At 38.6% G+C, this 16,284-nt stretch overlaps 1 protein-coding gene across 3 annotated transcripts in view; it reads left to right on the top strand.

Moving 5' to 3' along the window:
• Positions 1-16,284, top strand: part of PHC3 (polyhomeotic homolog 3 (Drosophila)) — an 86,203-nt gene that overhangs the window by 4,092 nt on the left and 65,827 nt on the right. For all 3 annotated transcript variants that reach the window (XM_011994331.1, XM_011994329.1, XM_011994330.1), the window contains exons 3-4: positions 4,921-5,076; positions 6,195-6,272. In XM_011994331.1, coding sequence (XP_011849721.1) covers positions 4,921-5,076; positions 6,195-6,272 — 234 coding nt within the window. The remainder of the gene's footprint in view (positions 1-4,920; positions 5,077-6,194; positions 6,273-16,284) is intronic.

Raw genomic sequence — 16,284 nt, forward strand, 5'->3', positions numbered from 1 at the left:
GGAGGCTGAGGCAGGCGGATCACGAGGTCAGGAGATCGAGACCATCCTGGCTAACACGGTGAAACCCCGTCTCTACTAAAAATACAAAAAATTAGCCGGCCGTGGTGGCGGGCACCTGTAGTCCCAGCTACGTGGGAGGCTTAGGCGGGAGAATGGCATGAACCCGGGAGGCGGAGCTTACGGTGAGCCAAGATTGCGCCACTGCACTCCAGCGTGAGCGACAGAGCGAGACACCGTCTCAAAAAAAAAAATTTTTATATATATATATATATATATGTATATATAGTATTGAGAGGGCTTACATTTGTCAGCGTGTAGTTTATAAGATTATGTGTAAAGAAAATTATAAGGGGAAAGTCTCTAGGGTGCTGCTGCAATGTGAAGACACTCAACCTAGAGCCCCAACATGCAGAATGGCTGTAGGTTTATCTATTTTATATTGGAACTCAAAATATAGACTCAAGGAGATCTGTTAAGGTGTGTAGATATGTTATGAAGTTCATTTTAAACCCAGGTGGCCTAAGACCCGTAAGCAGGAGGATCCATTCTAAATCCCTTAGGAGCAGAGGGGGAAGGGAATATTGAACTAGGAAGTCACTTAGTTGAGAAAGTAAAGTTTACTTAGTTAACATTTATGATAATGGAGGAGGTTGGGGCAATATGGTATTATATAAAAAAAAGGCATGGACCTTCAACTCTATTATGCTTTGTTTGAATTCCGTTTTCATTATCTTTAGGAGTTATATAGCCTTGGGCATGAGACATAATCCCCTTAAGCCTCAGAAAACTAAAATGAGGGTGAGACTACCTATTTCATTAGTTACTCTGAGGATTAAATGAAGTATCTTTGAGATTAAATGAAGTATCTAGAACTGTGTAAGGCACATTATAGGTTTCCAGTAGATAGTAATAGCTAATACTTATTGAATAATTACTGCGTGCCAAACATTTGATAAATGTTACATGAATTACCTCCATTAATAGTTACCATCCCTCTATGAAGGAGCTATTATTATTATCTCCATTTTACTGATGGGAAAATAAATGTTTTAAATTGGCTAAATAACTTTCCCAAACTCACCTAGCTAGTTCTCAGACTTCAGCCTTTGTGCCCTTAATCACTCTGAATTCTTATTTTTTCTATTATACCTGCTTTCTTTCGGTAGAATCAGGGTAATTGCATCTACCCTGAAAACAACTGCTTGCAATATAGTCCTTCCTCTGCTCCATGTTTCCATGGTGGATACCCCAGTATAATGTCTATTTAACTATTTTATGGTTTAGGATTTAATTTTCCGAAGTAACTGTGGAGTGGAACCAGCCGGTTCACCAGAAATTAAAACTTGCATGCAGAGTGGGGTTTTAATGCTTTTTACCTTTCGCTGAGGTAACGGATGTAGGGAAAAGGATGTAAGTGTTTTTTTTTTGTTTGTTTTTTTTTTTTTTTTTGAGGCTGAGTCTCGCCCTGTAGCCCAGGCTGGAGTGCAGTGGCATGATCTTGGCTCACAGCAACCTCCACCTCCCCAGTCCAAGTGATTCTCCTGCCTCAGCCTCCCGGGTAGCTGGGACTACAGGCACGTGCCACCGTGCCCAGCTAATTTTTTATATTTTTAGTAGAGACGGGGTTTCACCATGTTATCCAGGATGGTCTCTATCTCCTGACCTGATAATCCGCCTGCCTCAGTCTCCCCAAGTTCTGGGATTATAGGCGTGAGCCACCGCGCCTGGCCCTTTTTTTTTTTCCTCTCTCTCTGTTGCCCACGCTGGAGTCTGGTGGCATGATCACAGCTCACAACCCCCTGGGCTCAAGTGATCCTCCTGCTTCAGCCTCCTGAGTAGTCGAGACTACAGGCACATGCCACTATACTTGGCTAACATTTTTATTTTGTAGAGACAGGATCTCACCGTGTTGCCCAGGCTGGTCTTGACCTTCTTTCTTTAAGCTATCCTCCTGCCTTGGCCTCCCAAAGTGCTGGGATGAGCTGCCACGCCTGACTGATAATATGATAGCTTAATATACTATTTTGTCCTCTAGTTTTCAATTAAGCTGCATAGATTAATAAAAAATTAATAAAAAGATACGTAGATGTAGATATATCTCATAAATAGCACTAACTCTGGTTCTTATGAGACCATAGAATTGCTTCTCCCAAAATGCAATCAGTCAATATTTATTGAACTACTTACGTAATTCTTTAATTTTCCAGCTTTTGTTTTCAGTCCTGGGAATTCTCTTCACCCTCCTTGGGTGAATAAGAATTTATAATAAATAAGAACAATGTGCTGTATCTATAACTTTTATTTACTCATTGCTATAAGTTGAGCATTGAATAGTAGGGAAAGACTGTGCTGACAACAGAAAAAATGAGTATACTCTGACAAAAGTATGTATCAAATAGATTGTTTGTTATTTCAGTTTGATTTTAGAAGTTTTTTCTGGATATTGTCCAGTGATTTTAGAATTTTGTTATGGAATTAGAAGAACAAATAGAGATTGATCTGACTAAAAAAGGTATGTTGTTGTAATACTGAATCACTTAATGCTGGCTTATAGTTGCCTGCAGGTAGGGGTCAAAAGCTCCCATTGATTTTGTGACAGAAATTTGTATCAGGCATAGCAGTCTATAGTTGGAGAGATGAGATATTAACACATGAAAATAAACAATAACACAGAAATATGCTTTCTTGAAATTTAGATAAAAGGGTTCATGGTATTATGGTTCAAGATGTCCTGAGAGACCCTCAAGCTATAGGATTATGGCACTATTATTCCCTTAGCTCTTTGAAGACTCTGGTTTGATGCTGCGATTAGGGTTCTGTGCTGTTTGAGTCACAGTGAGCACAGTGTGACTTTTGGATTTGGTTGTATAGGATTGACTTATTCTGACTTAACCTTTTGGACAAGTGTAGGAGTTTTCTCTGATTTTACTAGAGTACTTCTATATTTATTTATGAAGTTTCAGGCTCAGATTTTACATTTTACTAATAAATATTCACAATAATTAACACTTTTTAAGGAATTTTTAAAGTAAGAATAGTTTTATTCAATGTTGAAGCAAAACAAGGTATTTGACATTTAAAATTTTAAAAAATTATTCAGTAATTTTCTAAAGAAGAAATAGCTTTATAATTTTTAAATTTTATTTTATTTCATTTTTTTTGAGATGGGGTCTTGCTCTGTCATCTAGGCTGGAGTGCAGTGGCATGATTTCTGGTCACTGCACCCTCCACCTCCTTGGTTCAAGCAGTTCTCCCACCTGAGCCTCCCCAGTATCTGGGATTACAGCACACGCCACCATGCCTGGCCAATTTTTGTATTTTTAGTAGAGACAGGGTTTCGCTGTGTTGGCCAGTCGAGTCTTGAACTCTTGACCTCAGGTGATCAGCGTGCCTTGGCCTCCCCAAGTGGTGAGATTACAGGCATGAACCAATGTGGCCAGCTGCTTTGTAATCTTATATGATTATTAATAATACCTACTCATTGTAAGATTTTCAGACATTTATAGAAAAGTATGAACTAGAAGCTAAAAATCACCTCTAGCTACTCATCAGTGGTCTTTGAAAGTTTTCCTGTGGGTTCTTTCAAATATATATATATTTTTGAGACGGAGTCTCACTTTTTCGCCCAGGCTGGAGTGCAGTGGAGCTATCTTGGCTCACTGCAAGCTCTGTCTCCCGGATTCACGCCATTCTCCTGCCTCAGCCTCCCGAGTAGCTGGGACTACAGGTGCCCACCGCCACATCCTGCTAATTTTTTGTAATTTTAGTAGAGACAGGGTTTCACCGTGTTAGCCAGGATGGTCTTGATCTCCTGACCTCATGATCCACCCGCCTCGGCCTCCCAGAGTGCTGGATTACAGGTGTGAGCCACTGTGCCTGGCCTGATTCTTTCAAATATTTTAATATAAAAATGGTATCTTACTCTATATACTATTTTGTAACCCACTGATTTTTTTTTGTTAGTAAATATAGATCAGTATCAGCAATGTGCACTATAGTGGTCAGTGGTTACCACAAGTTACGTTTACATTAAAATTAAAATTAATTAAAATTCAATTTAAAATTAATTCATTTCTTTAGTTGCACTGGCCACATTTTAAGTGCTCAGCAGGCACATGTGACTAGTGACTACTGTATAGGACAGCACTGATCTACATTACTATTTGTAATGACTGCATGGTAAAGGTATTTCTCTCCACACCCAAGCCCTGAATTCTACCAAGTTTTATCCAAAAATGTTATACCAACTTAAATTATTACTAGCAGTATGGGAGTATTGGCTTCCTCAGGTAGTAGTAATAGTCTTTTAAATCTTTATCCATCTGAAAGTTGGAAAATAGTATCATGTTTTAATTTGTAAGTTTTTGACTACTGGTGAGATCGAAAATCTTTTGAAATGCTTAGTTGGCCTGTCTTTTGTGAATTGTCCACTGGGTTTTGTTGTTGTTGTTGTTTTTTGAGACGGAGTCTCGCTGTGTCGCCCAGGCTGGAGTGCAGTGGCATGATCTCCACTCACTGCAGCCTTTGCCTCCCAGGTTCAAGCAATTCTCCTGCCTCAGCCTCCCGAGTAGCTGAGACTACAGGCATGTGTCACTACGCCTGGCTAATTTTTCGTGTTTTTGGTAGAGAGGGGTTTCACCATGTTAGCCAGGATGGTCTCGAACTCCTGACCTTGTGATCCGCCCACCTCGGCCTCCCAAAGGCTTGCACCACTGCTTCCAGCCCACTGGGTAGTTTTGATGTGTACAAGTTAGTGATTTCTAGTGATATGTAACTAGGAAAGAGATATGTTAATAAACTTGATGATATTATGTATTAAAACAGTGAAATTTTAAACTGCTACTTTTTTATATTTTCATTTTCTGATTAAGATAAAGGTTGAGATTATGGTTTGACATTGGTTCAATTGACTTATCACAGGTAATTCAACAGGCGTTGCATCGGCCTCCCAGCTCAGCTGCTCAGTACCTTCAGCAAATGTATGCAGCCCAACAGCAGCACTTAATGCTGCATACTGCAGCTCTTCAGCAGCAGCATTTAAGCAGCTCCCAGCTTCAGAGCCTTGCTGCCGTTCAGGTAAGACTAAAACAAATTAAGAGTTTATGAGACCAAAGTTTCTGTTTTCTGTAAGTAGTTACTGAAAATAAATACATTGGGTATTATTTCAGAGTTCTCAGATGTCCTGTGGTTATTTTTCCTGAAGGAAATATATTAATAGGTTGCCAAATAGAAGTTAATTGAGAAAAAGGGGCTATGTTTTTTATGTTACTCTGTTTCTAGCTTTTGTCTCGGTACTTTTTATCCAGACTGGAGAACTGCAACTAGTGGCTTTGTTATATGTATATAGTTCTAGGTACAACAGTGAGTACTTAGGCTTACATAAATTGTATTTTTACTAAAAATAAGATTTAAAAAATTATGTAGGTAATTATACTCATTAAAAAATCAAAATAAATAAATGAAACGATTTTAAATTGTTTATAAGAGATAAAGTAAAACTGTTCTTTTACCCTGCCTACCACTGTTTCCCATTCTTCAAAGGTGGCCACTGTAACAATTTAATACATACTTCTCCAGAAATTATCTATACAAAGATATGTATATCCATCTTTCTAAAATCCAATCATATTATTCCCACTGATAACAGGATTTCATTATTAAATGCTTGTTTTTTAAAAATATTTTTGTTACTATTGTACTATTTAAAAGCTGTTAAGATTTAATCTTAAATCCCCTCACCGGAGGAGGATCTCAGTTGACTGAACCTGAAAAAGGTTTATTTCTGTTACCAACAGATTCTCAGCTGTTGCTGCTTCTTAGTAGTGTAATTTTAAGTAACATGTTCGTGATACAAGTTAGGAAACTGAAACCCACTGGCACTTGCTGTAGCTCTAATTTCTTTTTCATAACTCTGGAGTAGTGATTCCACTTTAAAGATGACAGAGACCCGTAAAGTGAAACTGACAATAAAGTAGTTAATAAAAATAAGACTAGTCTTTGGATCCCGTTTTCACCATTCAGCTTTTTCGTATTTAAAAAATCTGTTTAACCAAGGCTTAAGCCATGTTGACTGTAAAATTGTTTCATGCATAGGCCTTTAGACATTTATTGTTGTGGTTTGGTGTTATCATGGTACCAGAAAGTTCTTCACTTTAGGTTTTTACCGATGTATTATAAAAGTCTTACTATTTTAGGCAAGTTTGTCCAGTGGAAGACCTTCTACATCTCCCACAGGAAGTGTCACACAACAGTCAAGTATGTCCCAAACGTCTGTAAGTTCCCTAAATTTTTTTTTCCTGGATTTAAAATTTTAAAGAATTGTTTTCCAAAAGTAAACTTGTTATTTATGAAGCCGTTATTGTAATTTGTTGCATGCTGTTTAAAGTAACAATTGCCCAGAAATAGGAATGATAAAATTCAAGAATTCATAACTAATGTTAAACTTATGAAAATCTGAGTCTTAAAAATACTTTTGTATTATTTCTTGTATATCTTTTTGCATTGATCATGTTCAGATCTTAAGTGGTTTCAGTTTTCAGTGTGTATTGAAAGCCTGAAATATACAATGCAGAGATATTGGCCATGAATTTACTGTGATATACAATAGAATGTCATGTCCTTGGTAGACATCTAAGCATTTCTAACTTTGTGCCATTCACATTTTAGAAATTATACTTTCAGCTTACATGAGTTATTTGGGTTCAATTTGCAAGTATCCATTCGATATAGGGTAATTTATTTTGAGAAAGGAGTAAAAGAAAGCTGATTTGCTATATTGCACAAATATATTGGGAAATTGTGCAAAGTTTCCCAGGTAAAATAAATTTATGGGCATGATAATACTTGTTTAGCTTTAATTTTGGTATAATTTTAAACTGCAAGAATAATTTAAAAATTTCTGTATATACTCTACTCAGATTAATCAATTATTAGCATATTGCCCCATTACTTTATCATTCATTCTTTCCCACTACATGTGTACATATTATTTTTTTCTGAGTCATTTGTGAGTTGAGACATGTTCCTTTATTCCTAAATCCAAATTCCTAAATACTTTGATGTGTATTTCCTAAGAACAAGGCTATTGTTCTGTGAAGCCACGGAAAAATTATTAAATTCAGGAAATATAACATGGATACAATGCAGTTCATATTCACATTTCATCATTTGTCCCAGGTTTCCCAACCTCATCACTGTGGACATTATGAGCCAGATAATTCTTTGTTGTCGGGGGCTATTGTGTACATTATAGGATGTTTAGCAGCACCGCTAGCTACTAGATACCAGCAGCTTGTGGTCTTTCTCCTTCCTCTAGTGTGACAACTAAAGGTGTCTCCTGGTGGGGAGCAAATTGCCTTTACTTGAAAACCTAGTAATGTCCTTTCTAGATACTTTTTCCTGGTCCAGAATGGTAATACTTTGATACTTCATAAAATTGGCTCCCATACAATATAGTTTGTAGTTTAAGGAATTGAAGGCGAAATTGTGCTGTATTTCTTCAGCTAAGGGTATGGTCTTTGCTAAATACATGCTGTGGTCAGCATATAGTTTTTTTTTTTTTTTTCATGGGAATGTCCTGGAGTAGGAACAAGATTAGATTAAAAAGTTACCTATGACTTGAAGATGTTAAAGAAAATGAAAAAGTTAAGTAATGTAACCTAGCTCTAAGCATTAATACTGTAGTTTGGTCATTGACATCAGATGTCTTTAATTAATACAATGGTAGTGGGAAGGGAGTGCTAAACATTTTGTGGACTACTGAAGGGAATTATATAGACAAATTCTTTATTCTGCAAAATACTGGAATAATGATAGGATATATTTGTATAGATATGTTATTTTGATTTTTTTTCCTTCATGTTATTAAAAGGTATCTTTTTAAACTGTTTTCTTTCATTATGGCTTTATGTATGTGACATTCACAGAAGTTAGAATTCTAGTGGTTATTATTATATGTATGACATTGTTAATGATACTTGTCATAAACCAGCAGTATTATACCATGAAGTATGTCAAAAGCTGTAAATGGCTGGTGGGAGAAGATAAGTAGGAAGAACAGATTCTCAGTAAAATAAAGGAATAAAACATTACATTTGCTTTATTTAGTATCCTTTGTGAGCTTCTGCTCACGTAATTTGACTAGCAGTAAAAATTATAATGCCCAAGGTAACTTAGTAAGTTTAGATCAATATCCAAAAAGGGGGTGGAGCGTGGTAATAGAAATCTCAAGTGGTGATGATAATGAGCCATCAGGTAGCAGACTAGTAGTTTTCAGAGTTTTGGTTATTTTGAGTTAGGTTTCCAGATAACAGTGAAGCCATGGGAAAGGGTCCATTCTCCAGAAGAAAAAAGGGCTGTCAAATAACCAACTGGGTAGTTGGGGCTTAGAGTAGAAGTGGGATCCCAATGGGGAAATGGAATATTATTTAAAAAATCAAGTCAAAAGTCCAATCATACCACCTGGGGGAACTGTGTACCTACCGACTGTTCCTAATGTGAAAACCTGAAATGCTCTAAAATCTGAAATTTTTGCACACCAGCATGACTCTCAAAGGGGGAGTGTCCATTGGAACATTTTAGATTTTGGATTTTTAATTTTGGCATGCTAAACCACTTTGTATCTTTCCAAAATCTGAAAAACCAAAACAAAGAAAATCCGAAACACTTCTGGTCCCAAAGATTTCATATAACAGATACTCCATCTATATGTGGTTTGGAGAGTAGACTATTGTTAATTGAATGTATAGGGAACTAGTGGGTACCTGCATTCTTTTCTTTAATTAGAATCATGACTAATTCTAAATAATTGTCAGTAGTGGAGGGGTGATTTTATGATTGTTTGGCTTTGAAACTAATTTGGACTGAGCCTTTAGGTTTATGTCTTTAGTATTTCAACTTCAATGGGGCAAAGATTTAGTTAAATTTTAAAATGGAAGTTAAACCAACTAAAAATTTTACTGCTACCAAAAAAACAGCATAAGCAAAGTGAAAACAAAATGGGAGAAAATATGTTTGCATAAATGGGTAATATTTCTTCTCTTTTTCACTTTAATTTTTTTTCAAAAAGGAAGACAGAATTTTAGCCTTTTTTTCTTTTCTTTTCTTTTTTTGAGACAGAGTCTTCCTTTGAGGCTGGAGTGCAGTGGCACAATCATAACTCACTACCACCTCCATCTCCCAGGCTCAAGTGATCCTTCTACCTCAGACTGCTGAGTAGCTGGGACTACAGGCGCACACCAGTACGCCTGGCTAAGTTTTAAAATTTTTACTAGAGATGAGGTCTCGCTGTGTTCCCCAGTCAGACTAGTCTCGAACTCCTGAGCTCAAGTGATCCTCCAACCACAGGTCACAAAGTGCTGGGATTATGTGGTATAGGCATGAGCCACTACACCTGGCTGGTAATATTTCTAAAATACCAAAGACTGTTATATTAGTATGATAAACAGTGAGAATTCACAGAAGATCTTAGTTGGTAATTTTTAAAAGAAAGACTATTTTTTTTTTTGAGATGGAGTGTTGCTCTGTCTCCCGGGCTGGAGTGCAGTGGTGCAATCTTGGCTCATTGCAACCTCCTCCTCTTGGGTTCAAGCGATTCTTCTGCCTCAGCCTCCCAAGCAGCTGGGACTACAGGCATACACCACCATGCCTGGCTAATTTTTGTATTTTAAGCAGAGATGGGCTTTTGCCATGTTGGCCAGGCTGTTCTCGAACTCCTGACCTGAAGTGATCTGCCCGCCTAGGCCTCCTAAAGTGCTGGGATTACAGGCATGAGCTACTGTGCACGGCTATGTTTTGACTTCTAAACACATGAAAATATATTTAACATATCAATAATAAATGTATGTAAAAAGGCTGGGCATGTTGGCTTATGCCTGTAATCCCAGCACTTTGGGAGCCCAAGGCAGGCAGATGATACCCCATCTCTACAAGCAAAATACAATAAAAAAAAAATTAGCTGGATGTTGTGGTAAGCGCCTGTAGTTCCAGCTGCTTTGGAGGCTGAGGTGGGAGGCTTACTTGAACCCAGGAAGTCAAGGCTGCCGTGAGCTGAGATCGCACCACTACACTTCAGCCTGGGTGATAGAGCAAACCCTGTCTAAAAAAATAGAAATATATGTACAAATAACAATGAAGTACTGTTTTCATATCTGTCAAACTAGAAAACAAGGGAAAACGTTTACACAATACCTGTTGTTGACAAGAATGTGAAAAAGTAGGTATACTCATACACTATTAGTGGGAATATAGATTGGTGCAACTCTTTTGGAGGGTTATTTGGCAGTGTGTGTTAAACTTTAAAACGTACATGCCCTTGCTGAGAATGGTGGCTAATGCTTGTAATCCTAGTGCTTTGGGAGGCTGAGGTGGGGGGATCACTTGAGTCTAGCAGCTTGAGACCAGCCTGGGCAACATAGACCCCATCTAATAAAAAGAAATTAGCCAGGTGTGGTGGCGTGTGCCTGTAGTCCCAGCTACTCAAGAGACTGAGGCAGGAGGATTGCTTGAACCTAGGAGTTTGAGGCTATAGTGAGCTATAATTGTGCCACTGCACTCTAGCCTGGGCAACAGTATGAGACCCTGTTTCAAAAAAAGCCAAAAGAATCTGTGCGTACCCTTTCATAATAGCGCTCTCACTTTTAGTGACATAATTAAAAATGACCTAGATAATTATGCCCATATGCATGATATATAATAGTGAAAAATTATAAATAATATAAATGCCCATTAATTGAGGATTAGTTAAATAAATGATAGTTAATTCCTACGGTAGAATACTATAGCTACTAAAAAGTACTGTATATTTGTCTACAGAGAGACTTGGATTTTCATTATGTATTGAGTGTAAAAAGCAAGAATGCATTGTGTAAGCTTGTTTAACTTATTTATTTTGGTGGTTCTATTTGCAGTCTAAAATTAATTGGGGCCAGGCGCAGTGGCTCATGCCTGTAATCCCAGCTTTTTGGGAGGCTGAGGCAGGCAGATCACTTGAGGTCAGGAGTTCAAGACCAGCCTGGCCAATGTGTGAAACCCTATCTCTATTAAAAATACAAAAATAAGCCAGCCGTGGTGGCATGTGCCTGTAATTCCAGCTACTTGGGAGGCTGAGGCAGGAGAATCGCTTGAACCCGGGAGGCAGAGGTTGCAATGAGCCGAAATCACGCCGCTGCACTCCATCCTGGGTGGTAGAGCGAGATTCCATCTCAAAAAATAAAAATATAAAATTATTATTTGGTTCTTCTTTGTGTCTTCTGTTTCTTTAGGGAGACCTTTTTTTTCTCTTTTTTAAAAAATTTGTTTTAGGTATACTCGTTGTTGCTTATTTGAACCATTATTTTTTTAAGAGATGGGGTCTCACTATGTTGTCCAGGCTGGCCTCCAACACCTGGGCTCAGGTGATCCTCCTGTCTTGGCTTCCTAAGTAGCTGGAACTATAGATGCATGCTACTGGGCCTGACTTCTTTGAAGCATTTTTATGATGGCTGCTTTGTCATATAATTCTTTTTTTTTTTTTTTTTTTGAGACAAGGTCTCACTCTGTCACTCAGACTGGAGTACAGTGGCATGATCTTGGCTCACTGTAACCTCCACCTCCTGGGTTCAAGCAGTTCTCATGCCTCACCCTCCCAAGTAGCTGGAATTACAGGCGCTTACCACCATGCCCGGCTAATTTTTTTATTTTTAGTAGAGACGGGGTTTCTCCATTTTGTCCAGGCCAGTCTTAAACTCCTGACCTCAGGTGATCAGCATCCCGAAGTGCTGGGATTACAGGTGTGAGCCACTATGCCCAGCCTTCATCATGTAATTCTGATATCTTTGTTATCTAGGTATTGGCTTCTATTGATTGTCTTTTTCATTCATTTTGAGGTTTTCCTGGTTGTAGATGTGATGAGTGATTTTTTATTGAAACTTGAATGTTTTTAGTATTATGTTGTGTGACTAGTGATCCTATCTGACCTTTTTATTTTGGCTGTTTCTCAGTGGGAGAGTGTGCTGCCTTCTTCATGCAGTATGAGGGTGCAAGTGTGAGTCCCCATATGGCATGAAATACAGGGGGTACAAGTACAGATTCCCCAGTTAGCCTCCAATGACACTTGAAGGGATGTTCCTCTTAATTGCTAAGCTGGGGTGGGAGTTCTGGCTCCTCACTAGGCCTTTACTGAAGCCTCTCTGGCTAGAAGGAATGGGAGTACCTTTTACTCTCCCCACATGGTCTCCACTGAGACTGCAGGGTGCATGGGTGTGGTGGTGGTGGTTTATCATCACCTGGCTAGGATGAAAGTCCTGTTCTCTATATGGCCTTCTCTGACATGAACCTGTTGGAGGGGTTGAGGGAGTTGGAAAATCAGGTTCTTTGCAGACATGGGTGGGGTCACAGTTTTTTTCTGTAGTGTTTGGTTGGAGTAGAGTAATTATTGTCTAAAACTTTTCTATGTTGCAAGACTGTCCCTTTCCTGGTCCTTTGGTTAGAAAGAGCAGGCTTTTGTTGGGGATTTTTGTTTGTGCCTGTGGTGTTTCTGGGTTATTGACTTCTTCATTTCCACCCTCCAAGTGTGGGTTATAAGAGGTAAAATGAAAACCCAGAGAATTCATTACCATGTTGTGTACTTGATCCTGAGGTCTCTAGCCAGTCTGTGTATTTTTTCCTCTACTTTTTGGGGTCTTCTTAGGTTTATTTTATATGTAATATAAGAGTTTTTAGTTGTTCTTGGCAGGAGGAATAGGGAAAAGTATGTCTACTCCATTTTTTTGGAAGCAGAAATCTTGTCATTTAACTAATTTTTTAAAAGTTATTTGCATGTGTCCATTTGATTATGCAAGCAGAAGATCTGTAATGGTGCACAACAAACTGTTATTAGTGGTCATCTCTGAGGAAGGAGGTTGAAGAGCTTTACTTTGTTAATTTTTATATTGTCTAAATAAAATTGAACAAACTATTGTTGCCTAAGGAATAGATAACACAAATGTATAGAGTAAAAGTGACTACCTCCCTTCAGTAATCCCATTTTCTCTGACAAAGTTTTGTTTAAAGCTTTCCTATATGTTTTATTTTTTACTTTTTTTTTTTTTTTTTTGATTAGGAGGTACTATCTCACTCTATTGCCCCAGCCAGAGTACAGTGGCATGATCATAGCTCACTGCAGCCTCAAATTCTCAAGCAATTCTCCTGCCTCAGCCTACTGAGTAGTTGAGACTACGGGTGCATGCCTACACACCCAGCTATTTTTGTTTGTTTTTTTTTATAGAGAAGGGATCTCACCGTGTTCCTCTGGCTGGTCTTGAACTCCTGGCCTCAAGCAGTCCTGCCTCAGCCTCCCAAAATGCTGGGATTATAGGTGTGAGCCACTGTGCCTGGCCTGCTAATTATTACTATACCTGCCTGCCTGCCTCCTTGCCTGCCTGCCTGCCTTCCTGCCTGCCTGCCTTCCCTCCTTTTTTTTTTTTTTTGATGGAGTCTTGCGCTGTCACGCAGGCTGGAGTGCAGTGGCATGATCTCAACTCACTGCAACCTCCACTTCCTGGATTCAAGAAATTCTTGTGCTTCAACCTCCTGAATAGCTGGGATTACAGGTGCCCGCCACCAAGCCTGGCTAATTTTTGTATTTTTCGTAGAGACAGGTTTCACCATGTTGGCCAGGCTGGTCTTGAACTCCTGACCTCAGGTGATCTGCCTGCTTCGGCCTCCCAAAGTTCTGGGATTACGGGTGTGAGCCACCGTGGCCGGCTGACTATGCATTTCTATACATAAATATAAATAAGCTTATAGTTAATTTTGTTTGTTTTCATGTGAAGGCAGTGCTATCAGACACACACACTTGCTTTACTAAATATTTGGGCATTTTCAGCTGGAAAGGATTATGTGGCTGAAAACTACAATCATAAGTCTCTGAGTGACTTAAGGGCTATGTATATGTCATTCTCTTTCCTTGTTGCGTTTGGCCCTATAACTACATTAATCCCTGATATTTTGACTTCAACTCACTGTACTATTCTGTCAGAAAGGGAAAAAACTTGTTTTTTTATTTATGGCTTTCTAATTATGATGCTAGACAAGATGAGCTTTTGAAGCCCAGTTTTATGACTTTATTCATTCATGCATTCACTCATTCAGTCATCAGATATTTATTGAGCATTTAATATTTGCCAAATCCTCTTCTAGGTGCTGAGGATACAGTAACACAACAAATCTCTTTCCTCATGGAGCTAGGGATAGATGAACATTAAACAAGTACATAGTATGTCAGATGATGGTAAGTGAGAGAGAAAAATCAAGGAAAGGGAATGGGCTGAGGGAATATGCCATTTTAATTATGATGGTCAGGGAAAGCCTTGTTAATAAAGGTGGCCTTTTTAAGGACGGTGAGGAGGGCAGATATGCACAGGGAACAGAAAGGAGGACAGTGTGGCTGGAGTGGAATGAGAGAGTGGGAGTGTGGTTTAGAGTTGACATCAGAGAGGTAATTGTAATCCTAATCATAAGGAAATTATAAGACCTTTGGATTTTAGTAAGTCTAAGTTGGGAAACTATTGGAGAACTGTTCTGGTATGGAAGTAACGTGATCTCAAATTGGTTTTTGAGAGTAGGTTCTAGGGGCCAAAGATAGAAGCATGGAGTTAAATGTTCTTGTAATAATTCAAATGGAAAGATATTGGCAGTTTGGATCATGATGTTGATATTAGAGGTGGTGAAAAGTGGTTAGCCAGATTTTGAATTTTTTTTAACATTTAATTATAGAAGTTTGGATATGTTTTGAAAGGAGAGCTAACACAAGATACGCTGATGCATTGAATAAAAGATGTGAGGAGTCAAGGGTGACTCCATAGTATTTTGGCTGAAGCATCTGGAAAGATTGGGAGCTAAAGGAGGTATTGGAGAAGAAAATTAGGAGTTTGATTTTGGACATGTTAAGTTTATGATGTGTATTAGACACCCACCTGTAGTATTGAGTAGGCATTGGTTATGTGAGTTTGGAGTTCATGTGGGAGGTTTCATGATTAATGATGTCTCATGCAGCTCCTTGAATGTTCATGTCACACGAGTACTTGATGACTTCACTACTGTTCATGGTGTGATGAGAGAAAGTTGGGTAGAATGGAGGAGATGAGGGACTTGGGTTCTAATCTTAAATTCTGTGACTGACTGTTAATGTGACTTAACTAAGTCATTTAACCTCCCTGCCTGCCAATTTTCTGTAAAATTAAATCGTCTAATTAAATGGTTTTAGTCTTTTCATCCAGATATCCTTGGATCTGTATCATAGAGAAAGTTCAGGAAATGATGCTATGGACTGAATTATGTCCCCCATATTCATATGTTGAAGCCTAACTCAGACTGTATTAGAGATAGGACCTTTAGGGATGTGATATAAGTTAAAGGAAGTCATAAAAGTGGAGCCCTGATCTGATAGAATTGGTTTCTTATAAAAGAAGAAGAGACACTAGCAATTTCTCTGCTATGTGAGGACACAGTGAGAAGGTGGCAGTCTGCAAGCCAGAAGGAGAGCCCACACCAGAAACAATCTGTGGGCACCTTAATTTTGGACTTCCCAGCCTCTGAAAGTGTGCAAAATAAATTCCTGTTGTTTAAGTCAGGGGTCAGGCCATGGACTGGTACTGCTTTGTGGCCTGTTAGGAACTGGGCCTCACAGCAGGAGGTGAGTGGTGGATGAGCAAGTATTATCGCCTGAACTCCGCCTCCTGTCAGATCAGCGGCAGCATTAGATTCTCACAGGAGCGTGAACCCTATTGTGAACTGCACATGTGAGGGATCTAGGTTTGAAAATCTAATGCCTGATGATCTGAGATGGAACAGTTTCATCCCAAAACCCATTTTCCCCACCCTGTCTGTGGAAAAATTGTCTTCCATGAAACCAATCCCTGGTGCCAAAAAGTTTGGGGACCACTGGTTTAAGTGAGCCAGTGTGTGGTATTTTATTATGGCAGCCTCCATAGACTGACGTGACAGACTGGGGTCTGGGCCTTATCTTACGTAAGCTTTAGCCAGCCAGAGCGGTTCTGTGATCTGTTTGAATCTCAAGTTCTGAATAAGACTGTGTTTATTAATAAGAAGAAAGTTTGAGAACTTTTTCATGTTTAGATGTTAATCTAGGATTATGTGAGGGTTTCTTAAATAGTTTATATGTGTTATAAAAATACACATGCCCATCACATAGTAGGTACTTAATAAATACTTGTTGAAAGATGTATGGTAGGTAATAAGTATCAGCTAGAATATGCAATGATATTAATGTTCTTTTTGCATGTTTGTTTTTTTTTTTTTTTTTTT

Source organism: Mandrillus leucophaeus, unplaced genomic scaffold (genome assembly GCF_000951045.1).
Source record: "Mandrillus leucophaeus isolate KB7577 unplaced genomic scaffold, Mleu.le_1.0 Scaffold452, whole genome shotgun sequence".
In the NCBI taxonomy this organism is placed as follows: Eukaryota; Metazoa; Chordata; class Mammalia; order Primates; family Cercopithecidae; genus Mandrillus; species Mandrillus leucophaeus.